The 25508-nt window shown below is 32.1% G+C and overlaps 1 protein-coding gene across 1 annotated transcript in view; it reads right to left on the bottom strand.

The window, feature by feature from the left end:
* Positions 1-793: 793 nt before the first annotated feature.
* Positions 794-25508, bottom strand: part of LOC134710121 (protein jagged-1b-like) — a 62136-nt gene continuing 37421 nt past the window's right edge. Inside the window, exons 5-22 of the mRNA XM_063570328.1 lie at positions 25351-25484; positions 22102-22221; positions 20663-20776; positions 19845-20072; positions 17450-17496; positions 15924-16097; positions 14641-14791; positions 13221-13385; positions 12241-12354; positions 10272-10385; positions 8770-8883; positions 8210-8354; positions 7641-7726; positions 7134-7372; positions 6045-6311; positions 5265-5396; positions 4202-4367; positions 794-3367 (exon numbers count right to left, since the gene is read on the bottom strand). Of these exons, the coding sequence (XP_063426398.1) occupies positions 2913-3367; positions 4202-4367; positions 5265-5396; positions 6045-6311; positions 7134-7372; positions 7641-7726; positions 8210-8354; positions 8770-8883; positions 10272-10385; positions 12241-12354; positions 13221-13385; positions 14641-14791; positions 15924-16097; positions 17450-17496; positions 19845-20072; positions 20663-20776; positions 22102-22221; positions 25351-25484 (2965 nt within the window). The 3' untranslated portion in view covers positions 794-2912. The remainder of the gene's footprint in view (positions 3368-4201; positions 4368-5264; positions 5397-6044; positions 6312-7133; positions 7373-7640; positions 7727-8209; positions 8355-8769; positions 8884-10271; positions 10386-12240; positions 12355-13220; positions 13386-14640; positions 14792-15923; positions 16098-17449; positions 17497-19844; positions 20073-20662; positions 20777-22101; positions 22222-25350; positions 25485-25508) is intronic.

Below are 25508 nucleotides of genomic sequence, written 5' to 3'. Positions count from 1 at the left end.
ATATACAATCGAATACAAAAAATAAAATAATAATGACATTTTATGCACAAAATTTCTTATGACAATTTTATTCACACAAATGAAAAATGTATTTTAGGGCTAATATGGTAGAACGAATCACATGATTTTAATACAACAGACTGAGTATGACTTACTTAATCGTAATCATAAGAAAAAAAGAAAATGCATTACTAAACATGAAATATATAGATGCTTGGAAAACTTGTGTAGTACATGTATTTGTAAGTGAATATCATGCAGATAATAACCACTTGTCTGTTCAATCGTAACCTGCCACGATTGTGATGCGACCACAGCAATATTGACAATATACAATTTTGTCATACACTTTTTAAAGAAACAACATAAAGCATTAAAACTATTGATATTTTACATTTAGCCAGATTTGTATTCTTTTTCCTGATTAAATGTTAATTTAGATTAAAAGAGGAAGAATGATCACAAATGTCGCTTTTCATGCCACAGGAATTATTATATGATGAGAGCACCTTCAAATATGGCTTCTTTGTTTCTTTTTTTCCGAATATCGAACTTATCATAGATTTTGACAATAGTTAACCGGTATCCAAGTTGATAGGACTACAATGCGATTGAAATTCACATGGATTGTGCAATTACCAATATAAATTGAGGTCAGTTTCGAATTAAGAGAGAGGGAATGAGCGAAGATGTGCGAAAACCTTTGATAAAAAAAAAAGATATTTTTTTCATAAAATCAGCCAAATTTGCCTCACATGATGGTGATTTGGCGAATGAAACCCCTTCTAATCCTGAAATCCTGGAATAGCCCATTTGTATACATAAAAAGTGGTAAATGTTTGTAATTAAATGGAAAACATTAGTTCTATTTATATCAAATAGTTTTCTAATATCTTAAGAAATATTCGGATACCTATCTATATACGGCTGAAGTTTTAAATCCATGCAGAGGTTTTGAATAATAATTAAAGCTACTGTCGCCCTTATTAATTCTTTTTTTGATTATACTGATTTATTAGAATGATGATGCTCTGATATGATGATTGTGTTCTATAAATATAGATCAAGTCAAAATGATTTCTAAATATGATGTTTATACATGCTGCCTTTTTATAATTGGATGGAACATATTTTGTATTGATAAAATAAAACTATTGAGCATATTAATGAAAATTTAATAGGAATTTATAACAATTGATTTATTTTTTTTAATATTTTTTGTTGTATACGCATACGTTGAAAGGGAGTTACAATTTATTAATGAGTGAATGATACACCTATGAACGTTACTTCGACCATTGATTTAGAGTCCAACACCATCAGACCAGCAAATCTGATCTGTTTGAAGTTGTAAAAATATGAAATGAAAGTTAGAATTTATTAAATTAGGATTGTTTTTATAAAGTGGAACATCAATTTCTTCTAAACACTATAATATGCCAAAGTTTATGTAAAAAAACAAAACTACAATATTATTACCAATCATATATAACTAGAGAGGAAAATTTTGTCTTTAATTAAAATTAAAAGGAAGCTTTGATTCAAATCTTTAAACTATACTGTAGTACTTTTTGTGCAAAGAAGAATTGAAAACTTGAAAAAAATGGTGTGTTTATGTCTCCACTGTATTGTTAAGACATTAGGATCAAAACATATGTTTTGAGAGATAACCTAAATGAGGCCACCAGATAAAAAAATTCTGAAATTTCTCAACACAAGTCATCAAATAAATAGTTTTATACTCTTTTTGTGTACAGCGTCTCATAAGTAACGTCGTCACAAAGACTGTGAACAAGAAAAACAAAATCTTAGGTACACCCTGAAATAAGTTGTAAAACGAAGTTCTTAAAATCAATTGGATGTATAATAACAGTTGATTTTATTTGAATGTAAAAAGTTACAACCTATTTTATCAAATGTTATTAGAGTTTTGTATTAAATTTTTTCATTAAACGCCAAATAAATTCCTGGAAATTCTCTGCTATTGATTAAAAAGCATAAAAACGTTGCATGGTCATGCATAAGGGGATGAAATTCATACAAATCACGAAAACGTGATTTTACCACAACATTAATGGATAAAATGACAACCATATTGTTATTTATATTTTTAACAAGCAGCAATAAGACCTCTATAGCCTAGCTTCTCTTACAGAAAAACATTCAAATACTCTAAATATAGCATAGCTGCAATTTAATAACAACAGACATCATTCTTATTGTCATTATTTTTAACATTAACAGTCCTACACTTTAGGAGTCTTGTGACAATTCTTTCCATGTTTCATTGAAATGCTTTCTTTATCTGGAAAAACCACACGTAAATATATAAAAGTGGCAATTAATAGCACGATTTTCTTGGGTATGAATATTATTTCTCAATAAATACCCACAAGTAATACAGTAATTTCTTCGGTTGGTAATAGTGCATGTATGTCAAATACAAAATTCAGTCAATAATCTGATGTTTGATAGTAAAAAGAAATAGTTTAATTCACTTTTTGTCTTAAAAAGGATTACAAATCAATTGTCGATTGAGATGTGAAATTCATTTACGATAAGTTCCAGAACTAAATCAGGATCGCAACATCATGGACTAAAGTATGAACCTTCTATTAATAGTAGTTTGATGATCTCGTATGCAAGAATGTTAGGGAAAAGGAGATAAAATGAAATACATTTGTAGTTATAGAAAGTAAAATGCAGGCCTTGTGCATGTCATTCATGCATAGTTCTGTCTACCAAATATCAGAGGTACATCAATGAGTCCATAGTATTAGTGTATCATAAACTCTCATTTTACAACAAATATAAAACTCAATTCATTCATTTCTTCTTTTTAAAACAAAATCAAAAACTAAGCAAGGCAAACATTACTTCAAGACCTTAATACATGTATACAGAGTACAAAACTAAACCATAACTTCGCTTTCAATATCAACTCCCACTGTCTTTGAAATTTCAATTAGCTCCTTTTGTCTTTCCGCTGCTTTCGCCCTTGACTTTGAAAGTTCTATGTTAATGTCCTTGACCTTTGTCTTAGGGGGAGACACTGTTGATGATTCGTTAATGGAATCGGACTTTGATATGATTTGCATGGGACTTTTTTCAATTTTATCTAACTCCTTTTCTAACTTCGTTTTCTTGTGTTCAGCACCTTTATTAGTTTCTGAGAATAATGGATTTTTATATCGTCTTAAATTTTCTTTGTTTTCGTTGTTTGTTCTTTGTTCAATATACTCAGCATGTGCTTTTGATCTCTCAAATCGTCTCTTTTGTCGTACATGAAACACAACTAATAGAGCAATTATCACAATACCAAGAAGTCCAATCGCTGAACAAATAACTGGAATGAGGTAAACGGATTCTGAAAGATAAAATGTATATACATCTTGATTACAAAAATTAGATGTTAGTTAAAACATGGTTATTATTATTTGATTTTTTAACAGTTAAATGTTTAAATGTGAGAAAAAAAATTACGATGTGATGTCCATGCACATAACACGTTATTGTAAAATAACCTCTATCTGGTTTGCCAAAAATATTGAAAGCCCCAAAAATATAAAACTCTTGAGAGCCTTCAAATAATTAGTTCCTTGTCCAAACTACCAAAATTGTCTGCGTTTATTTTTTTCTTACGGTTTTAGTCCCAAAACATAATCTTGTGAATGAGTCATAAGTACATTATACTTCATTTAAATCTTCCTAATACCCATAAGTAAAATGAGTTATAGTGGCGAAAAAATTGTGTGCATTTCAGACACTGAACTAACAGCTGAATGTATATCAAATAGGAAAAATATGTCCTGAAGGATTTAATTCCCTAACATAAATGACTTTAGTCGTATTTGAACAATTTGTTGACGCTCCTCAACTTCCTTTTCGATTGAACTTCCAACTTTTTGTATTGAGCATTACTGAGTAGTCTAATGTAGACGAAATATGCGTCTGACATACTTGGTTTGGCAAAAAGGGCAAATAAAATACAAAGTTGAAGAGCATTTTTGATCCAAAATTCTGGAAGTTTTGTCAAGCTAAGGTAATCAATTCTGGGGTAAAACTTCAGACGTTAAACTTTCAAAAACTATAAACATTTTATTCATAATTATGACCATATCAATGAAAGTGGCGTTAAAATAAAAATAAACACGTATCCTTCGCATTATTTCATTTTTATATAATTAAAAGTTGACGATACCCATAGTGAGTGTGTTGTCAGACACTGTCATCAACACCTCTACTTCAACTACTGCTGCCAGAGCACTACTTCCTGTCTGCTTATGACTAATGACTTGTGTTATGTTGTCGATAGCTGTTTTAAGTGTGGCATCTATCTGATTGTTTGACTTGGTAGCTTCCACTGACTGAAATATTTAAGAATTAGAACTAAGCTACAGTTATACAGGGTGTAACACGATTTTATAATAATCTATTAATTGATTTTGTAAGCGACATTCACAGTTCATGTCCATTTGTGATTTTTTTGTGTTTTGACGTTTGATTTTGCCATGTGATTATGAAATTTCCGATTGAATTTTCCTCCGAGTTCAGTATTTTTGTGATTTTACTTTTCACATGAATATGGTAAAAATTCCGATGTACCAAAAAAAGAATATCAATTTTTTTTAAATGACGAGCCATATGAAACTGTAATTTTTTTTATGGCTGGTTAAAATGTTTTACAGACCAGATTGTTACAGTGTTTAGCTCTCACAAACATATTTAGCCCAAACACATTCCCAAGTTAGGAGCCTGCAAATGTTATTGATGTAAATGTCTTGGTTTTTTGGTTTAATGGCAATATTTGTAGTTTCACAATTATTTTTTGTAATGAATTGTTTCATATTAGGTTATTCCGGGACTTTTACAGCTTTAATGCTAAATAGTATGCGGTTTTTTACATTGATACAGGTCGTCTAGGGGTCTGTGGTTGATTGGATCCTTTTTTTTGTGTATGTGCTGAATATTTGTTTTGTTAGAATTCAGTATCTAGCATGATTTTACACACTATTTTTTATAATGATAAATACTTAATAAAAATAACATTTAAGTAAGAATAACAAATTATATACCATGTGATTAGACCTCTTCTCCAACTTAATTCATGGTCCATAAATTTAGGATGTTTTGATGTGGAGCTCAACGTCATCATTACAAAGAACACAGTGTGTGAAAAAACATTGATGGTGATGCGTACAACTATTGCAAGAACATTTTAACTGAAATATATGCTCGAGATAAAACCGATGTGAAAATCTTACCAATAATATATCTACTGCATTAAGACGCACTTTATGTAAATTACAAACAACATATACATGTTGGTCATTAGACAATGTCTTAAGCACAGGTAACCTCCGAATTGTATTACAAATTGTTTCTACAGATACTCCCTACAATACAAATACATGTATAATTAAAATACACAGTTGGAAATTTAGACATGTCCCCTTGATCATATATGTGAGGAGAAAAATAAAGTTAAATTAACTAAATCGAAATTATCAAAAGTTTTTATTTGAATTAAATAACGTGCATTTAATTAATTTTCAAAGATTTTCACTTATCTTCAATTATTTTTTGGCAACATTGAAACGTTTGCTGGGATAGTTAGAGGTAACTCGTCTTCCAGTTAACAGGAACTATTTACCCTTCCTGAACTGAGATTGTCAAAATTAATTTGTCATTGGTCGGGCAGGCATTAGTTCCCTTTCAGAGCACCTGATCTTACCCCTTTCGATGGATTTGTTATGCGGAATATTTATTTATCTGTAGCACCTGATCTCACCCCTTTTATGGGATTTGTATTGCTGAAGATTTATTTCTATCCAGTATTTTACTGTTATTGGTCTCTACGTCGTTTTTTTCCTGTGCATTGTGGTTCCTCGTTCTAATTGACATCAGGACTGACGTCTCAGTATCGTCTCTCCTTTACCGCCTCAAATATTGTACAATGAATAAAGAGAATATTAAACTGGGATAATTCTGTAAACAAAAATTGCACAGAACAGAATATAAAATGTTTTTTGAACTAAACTTACCGCTGGCGTTTTTGATTTGTCAAATATCAAAGAAATCTTGGCACAATTATTAGATAGTTGAGGACTGTTCGATTCACAATTTGAATCCACGCGATAAGGAATGGTGTCTTTGTTTTCCATGAGGTCTTCACAGTGACCCCAAGGAACACACGGCGGAGTAAAACATATTGTATCTGTTTGTATAACACAGGTCTGACCTTCAGAACATTCTAAAACATTTCCTACGTATCTAGAATTATTGAGACAATTCGATGGTCCACACCAAATCTGAAACACAATAATGATAACGCGTTAGCCTCAAACTTCACATAATTATTCAAAACTGTAAAACAAGGACAATTGATTAAATAAAAATTGATTGAACATGGACTAGTTTATCAGCTCTTTACATGTATACGATCATTTTTATTTAAAAACGTTTTGTCTTCCTGTTATATCGATTGTAAATGTCAGGAATAGGGCATTTGTTATCGAATATTTCGTTTCTATTTTATTTGGCTTTCCTTTTTGTTGCGCTTCAGTGTTCCTATTCTTCCTTTGTTTTCCACTTATAATTGATGTGTTTTCCTCGGTTTTAGTTACTCTGATATGTTTTTTCGCAATCAATTTATGACTTTTGAACACCAGTATACTACTGTTGTCTTTTTTCCTTCTTATTTTTGATAATGTTAATCCTCTGTTCAAAACATAAGCATTTGGTGGAACTGACGATTTTGCCTGTTTTACTTAATTCGTATTGAATTTATATGATTTTAATAAGAAAAAAACTGTGCAAATGTCAACATTTGTTGTGGAAATATGACACTCAAAAGGAAAGACATAATTGCTTAATCAAATGACCGTTCTATGACATATAGTAGCTTACATACATGTCATTTGGTCTTTTTTATGTTATTGTCAATCATACCACATGTCATTATTTTATATGTAAATTATATCAGATAACTAATTATTACAGTTTATGTATAATGTCAATATCTTACGTTTAGAATATCCAGGCTATGTGAACAGTTTAATAGAACAATTCTTTTGTATAAAAAAATCAAGCAAATAAGTTTTAGCGACAAAATATTAAAGTTATGTTATTACCTGGCTACAAGTAACTACACCGTTTTCGCAGCTACAAGAATTACATTCATGCTCCCATTTTGATTTATCAGGATATGTGCGTCTGTTAAACAGACAAGACAATGGTGAGGGCTGTTTTCCCGCCACCTCCTCACATAATGTTCCAGTCCTACCAGGTGGACATATACATTTAAAAGATCCTATACCATCAACACATGTACTGCCAAATGTACATGGATCCGATATGCATTCATTTATGTCTAAAAAAGCGAAAACAATTCATATTTATGACTATTTAAATGCGATATACTACTTTTGCCTTTATTCATAATACATTTGTTCATTCTTTAGAATAAATGTCTTTGTATAAACGTTGGGCACAATTCTATAACTTAGGTCTTATGACTTAAATGACCATTGAATTCGAAATGTGTCTAAAATGAGGATTTGCCTAAAAATAGCACAGTTAAGATGAGGTTATTTTTTTTATACCTGGTGGAATAAAGAGCAAAAAGTTTTAACACTTACTGACTCTACAGTCTGGTCCGGCAAAGCCATTTGCACACTCACAAATATACCAGTTTTCTCCATCAATACATCGGCCACCATTATAGCTTCAAATGTACAAATAAGAAATTAGCAAACAATCATAAGATAACCAAAACTTTAAAAATAACTATAAGAATGACACACCAATTACCATTTATTCAGTACTTTGAGAATCAGCATATTTTTACGCGTGATTTGAGACAGTTCTGTGGTACTGGCTTGATGCATTGAACGCATCAATAATATATGCATATGGTTCCAAAATTCACAGTTGATGAATCAGCCTATTTCTTAACTTTATTACTGGTTATACTTCACACACAAATGACTAAATAGATAATCCAGTTTGTGCAGAATTTATGTAATTACGAAAGAATACATTTGACTATCGCATATTGTAGTAAAAATCTGTAACCAACACTGATTTGAAATTTAAAGATTTTAATCAGATAAAACGGATTTTTTTAAGTTTTGTCTTGGTTCTGTTGTTGCAATTTATTTGAAAAAAATGTAACATAAAATTGTAAAAAAGGAATCTAGAATCTCACCATGGAAATGGATTGCAATCGTTAATGTTGATTTCACACATAGATCCTTCGAATCCTTCTTTACATAAACAAGTAAAAGTATCTCCACTGTTAACACATGTTCCATGGTTTCTACATGGTGAATTATCACATGCATTGACTGATCCTACATGTTGAAAAAAAAACGTGTTTCAAACTGGACAATATTTATTAAAACAAAACTTATAATTCTTCTAATCTGTATTTCATAATTGTGTTCATAGTAAAGATAATGGCTCCATTGATAGCAACTTTTATAACGAACTATAAATATTAATTTTCCATTTCAAAAGAAGTGAATATACTTCTAAAGTGTTTGATACTTTTCAGAAGAATTTGTAAATTAATAAACAATCAAAATGTAGATCTTCCTTAATTTCGTACATGAATCAATTTATTCCTATCAAAGGGATGAATAAATATGTATCAATGAAGAAAATATGTATCAATGAAGAAAATATGTATCAATGAAGAAAACATTTATCATTGAAACCGCGTTTAAAAATTCAGCACTTGAAAATAATAATGGAGAAGTATCTTACGAATTTGACAAGTGCTTCCTTCATAATTATCTGGACACTGGCAGGTAAAAGTTGTTTCCAAGTCAATACATTTCCCTTTGTTAAGACATGTGGAATTATCACAATGTGAGTCCCCTGTAAGTGAACAAAAAAATAAAAACAAAATAAGAAAATGATGAAAAGACAAACAAGTACACCAAATACCATACAGAACATCACAGACTGGGCAACATGAACACCAACAAAACAAATTCAAAACGGGACAGATCGTACATGCGTTGGAAGGTAAGAAGATCCATAGACATATTATTTATTAAGCAATCTTATAAATAATGAAAAAAACACCCAACCTTATACATGTATCAACACGCTGCTTTTTGGTTGCACTTTGAAAATACAGCTGTTTCTCAAACCCTCGCCTCTTTTGGGGAATATGTAATATTCTTAGCGCCTAAAATTTAATTCTTAGGAGGCCCGAAAGGTAAGTAAGGGTAGTTCATAATATTAGTATAAGTTTAAACTCTAAGAAGTTCAGGGCATATAAATGATGAAAATATACCGTACAGCCCTATGTTTTTACTTTGCATATCAAATCTCCGTTTTTTTCACGAAACTTCATACACCCAGTGTAATATATGATTATAATTATAATCCTGGTATTTTTTATAACTATTTACACCACTAGGTCTTAGACACTGCTGGTAGACATTTCGTCCCCGAGGGTATCACCAGCCCAGAAGTCAACATTTGGGTGTTGACATGAATATAAATAATGTGGTCATTTTTATAAATTTCCTGTTAACTAAACTTTGTAATTTTCGTAAAACTAAGGATTTACTTATCCCAGGCTTAGATTACCTTAGCCGTATTTGGCACAACTTTATGGAATTTCTTTTTTTTTTTATCCTCAATGCTCTTCAACTATATACTTATTTGGCTTTATAACTATTTTTATATGAGCGTCACTGATGAGTTTTGTGTAGACGAAACGCGCGTCTGGCGTGCAGAATTATAATCCTGGTATCTTTGATAATAATTCACACCACTGGGTCGATGCCACTGCTGGTGGACGTTTTGTCCCCGAGGGTATCACCAGCCCAGTAGTCAACATTTCGGTGTTGACATGAATATTAATTATGTGGTCCTTTTTATAAATTTCCTGTTTACAAAACTCTGAAATTTTCGTAAAACTAAGGATTTTCTTATCCCAGGCATAGATTACCTTAGCCGTGTTTTGCACAACTATTGGGAATTTTGGATCCTCAATGCTCTTCAACTTTGTACTTTTTTGGCTTTAAAACTATTTTGTTATGAGCGTCACTGATGAGTCTTGTGTAGACGAAACGCGCGTGTCTGGCGTGCTAAATTATAATCCTGGTATCTTTGATAACTATTGTTTTAAAATAAATATGCTTGCATTGAGTGAAACCGAAAGATATACTTTTCCCTGCATCATCAAGATCGATATATATCACTTGCATCTCTTTTGTATCTTCGTTACTAAACTTGACCAACATACTCACTCAGGGCACATGTCTTCCCTTTCCAATTGTTTGGACATTGGCAAATGAAGTCAGCTACCAGATCAAAGCACGATCCTCTATTTCTACATGGATTAGGATAACAGTCATTTTTATCTGTTGAATAAATGTCAGAATTAATACAATAAAAACAAAAACATCATTATGATGCAGAATCGTTTTCTCTAAAAACCGTATAATTTTCGCGAGCGATTTTAGTTGTTTTTTTCACGACTTTCGCGAATAGAAAAATATCGGGAATAAAATCGTCGCAAATATTTGTTTTTATATTTTATATACTGTTGTTTGTCTGTTGGTCTGTAATTGTTTTTGTCATGGCGAGTTCAGTTTATTTTCTACCTACGAGGTTGAATGTCCTTTTGATTCTTTCGCCGCTCCCTAATTACACGTATTTAGCAAACATTCAAGATAATATCCAGGTGCCACTTTAATAAAGCCAGTATCGATGCACTTACAACTGGGATTGTTATCAAAAAATCATGTTCAAAAATACATACAAGGAATGATGTTTATTGAAGGTCAAAGATAAAGACAGACGTAGAAGTGTGTGGACTAGACGCCAATTGTTACTTCATGCTTAAGTTTAAATACAATTACATCACATAAATTGTAATAAAAAACACACAATAAGAATGTACCAAAGGAACAAAACCGTTATCGATGCACTTGCTACTGGGATGGTAGTATTATGCAGTAGACAGAAATTTTATCAGAGGCTCAACGACAAATTTCAGGGACAAAAAGAGTCAATGTATTCAATACAGTCAATCATCGATAAAAAAAAGCAATGTGGATTTAATAAAAATTGAAATAAAATAAGTTAAAAAAGCAGTTATATTAAGGTGGTACCCAACACTTTCACTAAAATTAATTTGGCTCGTTTAATTTTCATAAATTTTTGTCAAAGTATTTACTTTGACCCTTTAACAAAAATATAAAAATTTCAAAAATTTTGAACCAACCGTTTTGTCAGAAAAATTACGCTGGTTATATAGCAGTTTGACAAACACCAATTTTGATCATTGAGAAGCTTAATGTTCCTTGTACGACACAACGTAATTAAAACGTTGAGCTGACTTTACAGAGTTGTCTCCCTGTAGTGTTAGGTACCACCTTAAAGAAAATATTCTGTTTATTCAGAGATATAGGAAGATGTGGTATGAGTGCCAATGAGACAACTCTCCATCTAAGTAAAACAAACATGTGAAAGCTCTCTCGCAGGCAAACAACCCACAACTGAAAAATAAAAAGACATACAGAACGGGGACACATTCGACTGCATTCACACAGCACGAGAAACAAACCCTGAAGTAAATAGATATAGGAAGATGTGGTATGAGTGCTAATGTCATATACATATATATTTTGTATCGGCATCTTTTAAGATGTTTAGTCATCAATGAAAGCGTTATTACTAGGTTATATACCGTATAGCGGGTTCTTTTCGCTGGGTGTAATTTTTTGGCTATTTTCGTGGATATAACTCAATCGCCAAAATAAATTCCGTTAGTTTAAAAGTGCATTTGCAAAGGTCTTCATAAAAGTTTTAAATGCGCCAAAATAATAACCGCCAAAATATTTCGTATATCTTATTTAATGAAAATCGGGAAAGTCGAGTTATGATTATCCGTACCATTTTTCTTAACGTTCCTTTTGAAATATCGTTTGTAGTACTAATAAAAATAATATTCATAACACACATACGTTTCATCCTGAGTATTCTATGTGTTATAACTAAGTCTTAGGTTGATCTATAATTGCAAAACGTGATTTAGCAGAACCAGGATAGTTTGTTCCTTCCAAGAGGTTGTTTTCTTCTGCAAGACTTGTAACAAAACTTAGAAACAGACTTTGACCTGCAGTTTTGGGTTTTATCATATTTCTGAACAAGAACAAACTCAACCTAAGTCAATGGATAGTTCTAAAAACAATTAAAACATGTATTACTTACTGTTGTTACACAGTAGGCCTTCGTATCCCTCTTTACATATACATTGAAATGAGTTTACCATATCTACACAAGTGCCAGAATTCTGACAGGGATTACTGAGACAGTCGTTGATATCTGAAAATGAGATAAATATTGGTGATACAACTATAGAACATTACACTATTTTGCTTGAGAAATGCAAAGCATAACAAACTAATAATAAAAACAACTACCTCCATATTTCTTATAAATAAAGTGATCGATTGACAATACATGTGGAATCTTTTTAAAAGATGGCTTTTATCCGTTACATCGATAGATAAAAAATGTTGTAATAGTTCGACTTTTTTTTTCTAAAAACACATATTATAATTTCTGTGGTAATCTTTATCAACCCTAATTTTCTATTTTTTCTCCCAAAAAAAACCTGCTGGACTTTTTTATTTGGGAGGGGGGACAAAGAATAGGAATGTATAAAGAAGTTAAGAAGTATTTGTTTTACAAAATTTCGACCTCTGCATCTCTAGCAGTACCACGTGCACGGAAACAAAATTTGTCGTATGGCTTGTATCAAAATGTATTTAGTAACATCAATGATTACAAAACATAAGCAAACATTATCGGTCACTATGAATAAGCTCATGAAGTTTCTGGGCATACAGATACCTTCTGCTGTTGTTTTTTCAATGGTCGGGTTGTTGTCTCTTTGACACATTCCCCATTTCAATTCTCAATTTTAGATAAGTATATCATTTGTAGTCAGTACCACTTAAACAAATATACTTTAAACAACAATAATGTGAATCAAGCTTATAACAAGTTTGAAAAAAAAACAAAAAAAAGTTAAGTAATCGCTTTTGAGTTCAAAAGTCTACTTGTAAATTTGGGAAAAAGCTTCCGCTTTAATTTTCCGAATAATTGAGTATTATAAAGCAAGATATATAATAGTATATTTTAATAAAAGAATGACACGTTATTAAATTGACATATTTTGTATTTACTTTCATGGCAATATGCTCCAGAAAATCCTGTATCACAAACACAGCTGTACTGGCCGCCAGGTCTACTTATACAGATCCCGTGCTTTCCACAAACATTTGATGAGATCAGTTGCACTCCTCCTATGGAATTGTTATTCGGTAAAGCTATTGTACAGCTGTCAATCACTACAATAACAAAACAGTTGTTTGGGTATAGATTTGAAATTAAAATAGATTTAAAACTTTTTGTATTTCTATGTCCGTGATGTTCTTGTATTTATATGTACAGTAGTCCTGTCGTATAGTATCGTATAGTATAATCGTTTTAGTGTTGTAGTTAATGCTGCAATAAAAGCGCGAGGTTTTTGGCTAGCCGCAAAACCAGGTTCAACCCACCATTTTTTTTCTTAAAATGTCTTGTACAAAGTCAGGAAAATGTCAGTTGTTATCTTGTAGTTCGTTTCAGTGTGACCGGCATTGTCGTTTAGGGTTTTTTGGGGGCACTTTAGTGTTTCTGTTGTTTTGTTGTTTTCCTCTTATAGTTGATGTATTTACCTAAATTTATGTCTTTCGAACAGCGCTATACTACTGTTGCCTTTATTTATATACAACATAATATCTTTACATATTGTGCAAGCGTTTTTCATATCAATAAAAAATACTTCCATCATTAGTCGGATTAACCAGATATGTCGACTGAAAAAAAACCTCATCAAAGATACCAAGCGTTAAATTTGTTCTGAAGATGTGCTCGCGTTGCGTGAACATTGTGTCATACATTATGAAATGTATGTATATGTTCAAATTGTCCTTGTCACACTCTCTTTCTCAACTTTGATATCAAAGAATAAACCATAACACAAACGTATACTCAGATACTCATCAATACAGTGGGTGCCATATACGAAGCAGAATATGCTGACGATTTCACAGCACCTGGGTTGAACCAAAGTTTTGAGTAAAAGGGGTTCACGTTAAAACTTCCTCAAGTTGTCCGTGTTGTGCTTTGTCTTATTTTTTTTAAATGTCTTTTTTGTTTCACAGGTGACAGCCTATATGATCCCCCCTTACTCTTGAATCATGAGCATGAATATAGAAAAAATATCACATGTACAGCAACAATGATTTATGAACGTGGTACTATCAATCCACTAATTTGAAATGCATAACCACTCCATTTAATATATAAACGTACTCTCTTGAGATACATGACGGGTGTAATATGTGGAGCAAGATAATCTGCCAATTGCAGCTGGAAATCATTGGATTACACCCAAATTGAGGTAGTATTTGTGTTGGTCGGGTATTAGTTTATAATACAGTGTTTTGTAGACCGTCGGGGTTTGTTTTGAAGTGATTTTGTGTGTATCTCTTAAACTTTTGAGTTTAGATTTTCCTTGGGTATTGTCTGCCTCCAGAACAGAACAGTAATATTTCATACCTTGACATGTATCCGAATCACATGTTGTTTTGATTTCATCACAAAATCTCCCTTTCCTGTCTTTAGTACAATGACAGTAAAAGTCATCCTGAACGTTAAAACAACTAGCACCATTTCTGCATGGATTGGGAAAGCATGGGTCAATGTCAATCTGAATTAACAAAAAATATATGAAACACATTAAGATGCTTGTTGTCTACGAAAATTTAGAAATTTGAACTTATTACTAGCAATTCACTGTGGTTTCGTATTGACTTGAATTAGCATTGATATGGTCATAATTATAAATTAACTGTTTATAAAACTTTGGATTTTTTTTAATACTAAGGTTTTTCTAACTCAGGAATAGATTTTTCTAGTAGTACTTTGCAGAATTTTGAGGCAAATTTGGTCCTAAATGCTCTCCACCTTCATACTATTTGGCCTTTTTGACATGTATTTATTCGAGAATCACTTATTAGTTTTTTATAGACGAAATGCGCGTCTGGATCAAATAAAAAACTTCAATCCTGGTATATATTATGAGTGTATTAGCAGATTACTTTTATGACTTACAATTGGAATGATCCAATTCAACAACTGATATGCATTTAAAGTTGATGAAGCTCATTCAAGAACCTGGTGTCACGCGAAATGAAACCTGGTACTATAGTTTTTTTTATGTATACTTGTGCCCCTGCTGAATATGATATTTAAGAAATAATTCATGGGAGCTTGACTATATCGTGATTTTACCACCGGTTGGCCCTTTATGACAAATTGTTTACCCTGAGCGATGACTGTTCTGACAAATATTTTACCCTGAGCAATAACGAGGTGTAAAATATCGGCATAACGGGACAACCCGTGGTAAAATCACGATATATTCAAGCCTCTATGACTTATTTTGTTTCTAATAGGACAAATATGGTAAATCTTTTGGAGGCGCTCTAGGTGGAGGCAAATATTTGCCGTTCCCATAATTAAACGCACTATTCAAATGGCGTAAAAAGAATGGAGCAAACTGAATTGATGACATGCTTAAAGTATTTACAATAATGTATTTAGATAATTTTGGATGTATTTAAATGATAATTTACTTATAATGTCGTATATATTTTAAAAAAAATAGTGTGTACTCAAAGGTCGTCATGTAAGAATGTATTTTAATTACTGTCGTTGACCGTTGACGAGTCTGTTATGTTCAGTTTAACCTCTGTCATTTATTATGTGTTTTTGAAGTTCTGTAGACTTCCCAAACTCTTGATTTTGAATATAAATTCCTAATACATTTTTGCACTTACCTCACAGTTAAAGCCCGAGTAACCAAGAACACATTCACAACTATAGCCAGCTATTTGGTCATGACATTTTGCTCTATTTTTACACGGGTTGCTGTTACATTCCATTATTTCACTTTCACAGTTACGTCCTGTATAACCGGAAATACATGAACAATGGTAATCTGCAACAAGATCCTGCAAAAAGTAAAATCACAAAAATACTGAACTTAGAGGAAAATCAATTCGGAAAATCCATAATCACATGGCAAAATTAAATAACAAAACGCATCAAAAACGAATGGACAAGAACTGTCATATTCCTGACTTGGTACAGGCAAAGAGCAATTATAATTACAAAATTATAAAAACAATGCATCGAGCAGTTATTCAATGCAATACTGCTTGCTATTTAATCCCATCTGCAAATGTTTCATTGTTATCATAAACGTGACAATGAAAGTTAGGAATAAATAAATTTGTCGTATAATAGCGTCATGTTGGGAAACAAGATTCATCGACTCGAAAACATGTCTTAACGTGAATAAAATACGACACTATATATCGACTAGAAGGAAATATAACACGATATATAACAATTCAGCTAAGCCTTAGGATATGGTTGGTTGGACTAAGTCTTTTGCGTTCTATGTTGTGTTTTGTGCAAAATTGTTTGTTTTTCCGTGTTTTCATTTTTTTGGCATAACAGGTCCGTTTTTTCATTTGAGCTTGTATCATTGTATGTCACTTTGGGTTATTGTGCATCTTTGGTAACTCTCAAATCTCTTCTACGAGAATGTTGTACTCTTCTTTGGTCTATTTATGGATCAGATATCTTGATATCGTGTCTAAATCTTTTACTGTCACCTTCACATCACAAATGGGTTGACCGTTACGTGACCGTTACGATATGTATGTCCCACCGCACAAGAGACATGTGTTCGCCCATCCGATTGGAGGTTATGCAATTCCAGCAGGTTTGTTTTTTAAATTGTATTTGTCTCTTCTTTATCGATTTATAAGTTTTGAACAGCAGTAACCTTCTGTCGCCTTAATATAATATGTAATTCCCTGGTTGTGTCCTTTAACAGTTTGTGATATATTGTGTCTTGATTCGAACGGTGGATATATCAGTGCATAGAAGTAATGAATTACTTCTGTCGACGCAACTAATCTTGCACCTTTCGATTTTTGTTATTCCTTCATTTTTTTGTTCGTTAACTTAATGCATCTTCTCAACGCCGATTCATGAAATTTGAACATCTTTAAATTACGATTGTCTAAGTTTATTCTGCGATTCGTGCTGTGAGTTTTTAGGCACGGTATTATACATATTGCAAAATATGGATGTGTGTGAGAATCATTTGTTCAGGTAAACAACATAATTAATTTAAGAATCATAAGCCGATTTTTAAAAAGGTTAGACCACTGGACTCTAAAGAGTTCTCCCTTCAAATACATGGACATTGTTTTTATCCTTACATCTCCTGTTATTGAGATGAAGAACATTCTATAATTAGCTTTATTTTCACCAAATATTATCTACTTACGATGCATCGTCCACCATTTTGACACTGATATTGACAATCGTTGATATCTACAATAATTAACGTGCTAAAAATATTTTTACACAAATTAAACAAAATAGTATCAGATTAAACCTATTGCTGAAATGAAAAACTCGACAAAAATAATATGTTTTTTGAAAACTATACATGATATAATAGACAGCACATGACTTAAGCAAGAAAAGACCACAGAGAAATAAAAAATTACAAAGAAATAGCAGGTCATAAATAAAACATTTCTTAGTACATGCATAAAAACATTTAGTCATTTTTCATCTAGGTCTTCATATCAAGTAAGGCTGATTTTACCCTTGCACTCCACATACAGGAAGTTGAAGAAATAGACATTTTTTTTAGGCAAACAAGAAATCTGTACCTCTGGTAAGAATTGTGTTATGCAATAATCAGTACGCATACTGTTTGTGTCTACATCTATATACGACAAATTTTAAGTTGAACATGTTTTTGCAATTTCCAAAACTCTATCATACTAAATGCCGCAATTGAATTGATCAATCCGGCAGCCAATAAAAGATTACTTATTGATAAACTCTAATTGTTTACAGCCAAAAAGCCAAATATGAAATATTTACAACAAGTGCACGTCATTGAGAATAAAAGGGTTTGAGTATTAGAAGAAAGTAGTTGGAGTACTATTCTAAATCATCAATGATTAAGATTGCAGGTTCTTAGTCAGCAATCGTGTCATTGGTTGGCTTCAGCTTTATCTTAATGCGATGGAATTGGTATTCATGGTATCTGTCTGAAAGCTCGGTCAATTTGTTCCTAAATAAAGGCAACAGTAGTATACCGTTGTTCAAAACTCATAAATCCATGGACAAAAAACAAAATCGGGGTAACAAACTAAAACAGAGGGAAACGCATTAAATATAAGAGGAGAACAACGACACAAAACTGAAATGTAACACACACAGAAACGGACCAAGCATCAGACAAAATCCCACGAGAATAACAAATATAACATCAAAACCAAATACATGAATTTGGGATAGACAAGTACCGTGACACGTCTTATCGCAATGTGAATTTACACTCAAAAATAAGAGAAGCAAACGACGCAACGTTAGAATGTAACAAACACAGAAACGAGCAATAATATAACAATGTCCATCTTCTTGACTTGGTACCTAAATTTTATTAAACACTTGGAATGACAAACTAGAGATTTGCATATGGCAAAGACACTTCAAGTCTTGTCTGTTGTAGAAAACCGTAAAATACCTTCTATGAATATTGTGTCTTTGAGTAGCATCTTTCACTTTAAACAATTGTTTTGGAATTTTAGGTTTTCAAAGCTCTTCAATTGCTCAATTAATTTTAGTTTTTAAATGTTTTGATTCGACCAATACTAAGCACTGTGTAGAAAAACGCGTATGCAAAATACTAAATCCCGGGTTTTTTCTTTATTCCTACATTATTGAAATGGGGTTTCTTTAAATATTTAGATACCAAAGTTGTCTTCTTATCTTCAACGTTACCAATAATGTCGTATTTCCAATAGTGATATTTTGAAAACGTCGTTCGGCAGATGATGCAATTATAGCAGGAGACATATATTCAGATATTAGAACAATTGTAAAGTACTGTTGACTTAATTTATCCTGTTATCAAAAAGGTAATTTCAATTGCTTAATAAGGCTGTTTTCTGTTTATTAGTATATTGTTTTCAAACGCGTAATATTTCTAGGAAATAAATGCACTTGTATTTAACGGTAAACTTTCTCAAAAAAAAATGATCAGTTTCAAAAATTAAGCCGTAATTTTTAGAAAAATACAATATCTATGACCCGTGTCTCACCAATAAGTATATGATGAACATCTCAAAACAGCTAAACTCTCAAACACATCAGAGGCAACTATTGATTCTTGTAAAGACACAATATTTTCTTGATTAAGATAATTACACAATTTTTATCTATTAAAAAGTTATCAAAAGTACCAGGATTATAATTAAATACGCCAGACATGCGTTTCGACTACGCAAGGCTCATCAGTGACGAACAGATCAAAATAGTTATAAAGCCAAAAAAGTACAAAGTTTAAGAGCATTGAGGGCCCAAAATTCCCAAAAATACGACTAAGACAATCTATTCCTGGAATAAATAAATCCTTAGTTTAAAAGTATTAAAAGTCTGTTCGTTTTGTTCACCCATCCTTGTCAATGTAATTTTATGCGAATATCATACAAGTGAGAGGTTTAGCTAGCTATAAAACCGGGTTGAATTCACCATTTTCTACATAAAAAAATGCCTGTACCAAGTCAGAAATATATAAGTTGTTATTCAATCGTTTGATTTTGCCATTAGTTCGATAGTTTTGCTATTTCACTTTTTTCTTTTATAAAAATTAAACATACTTATATCACAGTTTTTGCCTTTCCAGCCTTTCAAACAATGACATATATAATCTCCAAGCATATCCTCACAAGTATGAGCATTTACACATGGACTTCCACTACACTCAGTCTTGCTCAGTTGACATTGAGGACCTTGCCAGTCTGATATACACTGGCAGTGATATTCGTTGACGTCATCAACACACGTGCCTTCATGTAAACAAGGATTAGATTGGCATTCATTTATATCTGTAAAGAAAAAGATGGTAAATATCATTTTGCAAAGGAATCACAATTGCAAAAAAATATTCATCGTGAATTTTTTCATACTTTTTATGGTATTTTGTTTTCTTTACTTTTGCCATAACATCGTCTAACTATCATTTTCCAGTGTTTCTCGACTGTTATAGTCGACCCCATTTACACTAATTACCTGTTGTGTTGATTTTAAATGTGTCCTAGTCCTGATCATGTATGATGTTTGCCGCTGGACGTAAAGCAAACCACAATAAATCAAATACTCATAGGAACTTCTTCCCAAAGTTAGAAACTGGAGAACTTATCAATACATTTAAAATGAAAAACTCAAAGTCCACTATAAACCCCTTCTTTGATCATTGTCAACGTTTTCCAATCTGCGATCGTTTCTTTTTCCTTTCCCAATGTAGTTTTTTATCCTATTAAATTTTAACTGATATACTTTATATTACCATAAAAAAGTTTTTTGTGGATAGTTGTCTCATTGGCAATCAAACCAAATCTTCTTTTTTTTATATTTTACACATTCAGGTTAAAAAATTAGTTGTTCGAGACAAGAATATATCAGTTATTGGGCTTACTTTCTTCACATAAACTTCCGGACCAGCCAGGAAGACAATGACATCTAAATCCGCCGTTTTCATTCTCACATGTAGCTTCATTTAAACAAGGACTAGAAGTACACGCCAAATCCGCTGAAATAATTATAAAAATAGTAGATAATTAATTATATTTCTTTTGTTCTGGTAATTATGATTATACCACAACGTTTGATGTGTTCAGGCTTTTGATTTTCATATCATACAACCAAAAAACCTGTTTGCCTATTTTTAGATTTGACGTTCCCTTAACGTTGGTTTGATATCGTCTACAAGGGTAGTGCAGCAAGCAATCAAGCAAGGCTAACCTGCATGAGAAAGCTTTTATTTGAGTTGCGTTTTATTTATTTCCTCACTTGAAATTGTTTTGTTAGCTGTCTGTTCATCCGTCCTGACCTTCTTTGAGAAGAGTAGGTCAAGAACAGCCGCGAAAATTGTTCTACTTCTGAAATTTCCTTTCACGTTCGTCATCGTATTAACTCAAAGATTACTTGTAGAGAAATGCTTTCTTCATTATACATGAGCCATTTTCTTAACAATATTTTTTTCAATCAGTAGTTAATTGATTTATGTATTTTTTGTTATATAAATGTCTACATTCTAACATAAAAACTGTGTTGTAAATAAATGTTGTAAGGAGTATGACAGTTGTATTCCATTCGTGCCATCGGTTGAATAGTCTTGCATCTGATTTTGTCAGACTTTTTTTAAATTTATCTTAGAGAAGGTACTTTTTTGCACTTTTGTTTTGATGACATAACGGATTTCAAAATTAATGCAAATCATTCTCAAATCAAATCATTGTTTTGCAAGGTAATTCTACTAGATTTACATACTTAATTCTGTGTGTGAATGATTTGCTTCGAGCGTCACTGAAAGGCTTTTGTAGACGAAACGAAACATGCGACTTTAAGCCTGGTATTATGATAAGTTTCAATGTTTATTCAAAATACTTCAAATTCATATAAGTACTTTTATATAATTAGTAGACTCAACGCGCGTCTGGCGTAAATATGAAATTTCAATCCTGGTATCTATGATGAGTTTATTAACAACCACTGGGTCGATGCCACTGCTGGTGGAGATTTATTTCCCCGAGGGTATCACCAGCCCAGTAGTCAGCACTTCTGTGTTGACATGAGTTATCATTGATATGTTCATAATTATACATTTACTGTTAACAAATTTTGAATTTTTGAAATACTAATGGCCGTTTTACCTCAGGAATAGATTACCTTCGCTGTATTTGGCAAAACTTTTAGCAATTCTGGTCATCAATGCTCTTCAACTTCGTATTTTATTTGTCCTTTTTCACATTTTTGTATTCGAGCGTCACTGATGAGTCTTTTGTAGACAAAACGCGCGTCTGGCGTAAATATGAAATTGTAATCCTAGTATTTATGATGAGTTTATTTACTTACTTCTTTGACAGTTATTGCCTGAATAACCAGGCGGACATTTACAATCATACTGATTTGGTGCAGAATTCAAACAAATTCCGCCATTTGTACAAGGATGGTGACGACCACAGAAATTCAGGTCTATAACAAAAATGTAAATAAGCAAAATAGTATCAAATGCATTTAAAAGTTTGACGCAACAATAGGCCCCTACGTAATAAGCTAGAGGCAATAGTAGTTTACCATTGTTCTCAGCTATTTAATTCTTCCGGAATTCTCTAACTGCATCATGTGAATAAGGGGGAAAACCTGCACGAATGCATGCATTCAAAAGATTGTGGAGCTAGTGGTGTATGTCTCTTTTTCTATGCAACCATCACCCACCAAGCCAATCTTAAGTGACGTATAAATGTAATATCCGGGTATATGACGCAATCGGTATTTTTTCAAATCAGATGATTATTCTGGTGCCCTTAAAACCAATATATTTAAAAAAGCAGATAATAGATATGCACTTTTTAAACAAGGCAGGACTGAAAGTGGATGCCTTAATTGTATCACATATATGTAGGGCGAATTAGGTATGCGCTATACCGAACTGTATTTATATATCATTTTTGGGATTTACGCTCCCTTTCAACATTCTTGATTAGTTACTCGATCCATCGTTTGGCATTTAAATTTTGCAATTGATATGTGACGCACTTGTATGTACACATGTATGGAAACCAGTTTAACCCAATTCTTTCTATGGGAAATGCGTGTAACGTTCATCTGATCCGTTATATTTCAGGGGCAAGTCAAATTTCTCCAACAATGATACGACAACGAGCGACAGAAATCGTCAATACACACATTTTAGGGTCAACATCACATGCACTAATTGGTTGACCGAAGCGATGTGCCCGTGTCTCAAATCACCACTGGTAATTTTTTCGACTTCTTACAACTAAAGATACCGGATTAGTCGTCTTAAGGCGGTGTCAAAATTGATTGATCGAATGTCATGAACAATTTAGTATTCAATACATCATAGTCGTAAGTATTTTTTTGTGAAATAGACTCAATGTCTATAAAAAGGGGGAAGGAGCTTTTACGGGACGTCGGGATCGGGTTGTTTAAAAGCTCTTGATTTCGGGAGTGAACCATTCGGGATCCGTGAATTCATTTTTCGTAATTCGGGATGTCGGGATTTTTTTTTTTAAAATTTGGAACCTCGGGCTTTCATAATTTTTATGCCCGGATTTCGGGATCAGGACCGCCTCCGCAACCCTCCCCCTCTATGAATGAATAGATTGTCCCTATTGTGACAACTTGACTTAATCTATTCGATTTGCATGGCGGGTAATGAATACCTAGCAAGATCCGCTTGACCTGTCGACAAACCTTGTCTTGCTTCTTTTGAAGTTCGTGTGGTTCTCCTTGTTGTTTTCAATTGTTTTGCATGTTCAAATTGATTTGCAATCTTTGAACATCGATAAACTACTATCATTGCCTCTTAATTAGATAATTTGTGACAGCAAATGGGTATTATATATTAGTCTTAATGTTTTCAAAATAATTCATATTGTTGCATTCTTTATTTTCAAAATCTTATTTCTATCGTGGGTTTTTCTTCTTTTTTTTAGTTTGAGTAATATTTCTTACTTTGTAAATTAAAAATTTCAAATAATATTTTGTAAAATAGGAAACAACATCTGCACTGTTGTATTGCTTTAAAAATTTAACTTAAAACTTTTCCGATAATATCTTACTTTTTCACGGTTAGTTATTTCTCTATTGAAATTCATGTTGGCAATTAACATGATATACGACTTTGAATGCTCACTTTGCAAAAACGAGTTGTTGAATTTTGAAACAATAACCAAGATACAATCACGATTTTTTAGTTAAAAATATAGAAGATTTAAAGCCTTCAGACAATAAAGACATAAATATTATCAAAATTCAAGAAATCGTCTACAAATTTTAAATGAAATAAAAATGTAGCTATGATTTATAATAATTATGTTAACATTTACGTGATTTTTGTTCATTTTCTTTTTCTTTTTTCATATTAAACAAAAATATACAAACAAAAGAACCATGTTTTCTCCTATTTTTGTATCAAACACAAATATTTAAAATAAATTGAAAACAAAAACCAAACTCGGCTTTTATGTTCGTTTTTAAACATTAAACATTAAAACAAAATTTAATACACATAAAAAAAGGATATATATTTTCCCTCTTAAGTTAAAAGTGTAAAACGAAACCCCTTTTCAGTTTCATTTTGATATGGTTTAAGAACAAAAATGTGACATGCTTGAGGACATGAAAACCTAAAGGGTCTAAACAAAACCTACAAAAAAAAAACCCCAAAGGGTAAAACGCCGCAAAGCAGTCAAAGGTTGTCCGTGTTAAAAAGTAAAACTATGATACTCTCTTTTTTGTAAATTTGCTACCAATCAGTATTCAGATAAACAAAATATATATAAAAACAAAAGAACCATATTTTCACTTTTTTTTTATAATGCATAAATATTATCAAATTGAAAACGAAGATCAAACTCGACTTTTGTGTCGTTTAAACATATAAACAAAAAAACAAAATACACATAATCTTAGAAAGCATAAGCACAAAAGCAATCTAATGCTATTTGGTTTTGGGATTTTTGAAGGTCACATCTGTTTGTTCTTTTTAATTTTTAGCCATGGCGTAGTCACTTTATTTTTTATCTATGAGTTTGACTGTCACTCTGGTATTTTTTGCCCCTCTTCTTTATTTACTAATTAAGTTATACTGCATCAGTTTACATAAAACAATGCCAGTAACTCAGTAACGGTGTCGAGAGAAATTCGTCAATAAAACTGGAAAAAAATCAGTTTTCGTTATTAATTTGTTGATCAAAAGCAAAAATAGAGGTTGTCAAAAAAATATTGTTTTCCCTTTTTTATATTTGACTGAAAGCTATGAAAACTTTTTTAATGTAGCTCACGGTATCAAATTTGTCTTGAATTGTTATCCGTAAAAAAAAAATCATGAGAAACTGTTTGCTTAGTTTCAATTTGGTTGAACTTCAACTTTATCAAAAACTACCTTGACGAATAACTTTAACCTGAAAGGGGAAAGACGAACGAACGAACGGACGGACGGACGAATGGAATAAAGGACGAACGAATGGACGGAAGGACGAATAGAATAAAGGACAAACGAACAGACGAATAGACCAGAAATCATAAATGCTACTCTACTCTCGTCAATGGGACATAAAACAAACTCAGGTTTACCTTGATCACATAAAGTTCCACCCCAGTTTAAATCACAAAAGCATTGCCATGGTGATCCGTTACATGACCCGTGCTTACATCCGGGATATGGAATACATTGGTCACAAAGTTCACCTTGCCACCCATAGGCACACCTATAAAAGTAAAAGAAAGATTTT

The sequence above is a fragment of the Mytilus trossulus genome, chromosome 3, assembly GCF_036588685.1.
Source record: "Mytilus trossulus isolate FHL-02 chromosome 3, PNRI_Mtr1.1.1.hap1, whole genome shotgun sequence".
In the NCBI taxonomy this organism is placed as follows: domain Eukaryota; kingdom Metazoa; phylum Mollusca; class Bivalvia; order Mytilida; family Mytilidae; genus Mytilus; species Mytilus trossulus.
The sequence above is the reverse complement of the archived record's forward strand: the minus strand, read 5'-3'. Positions and strand labels throughout refer to the sequence as shown.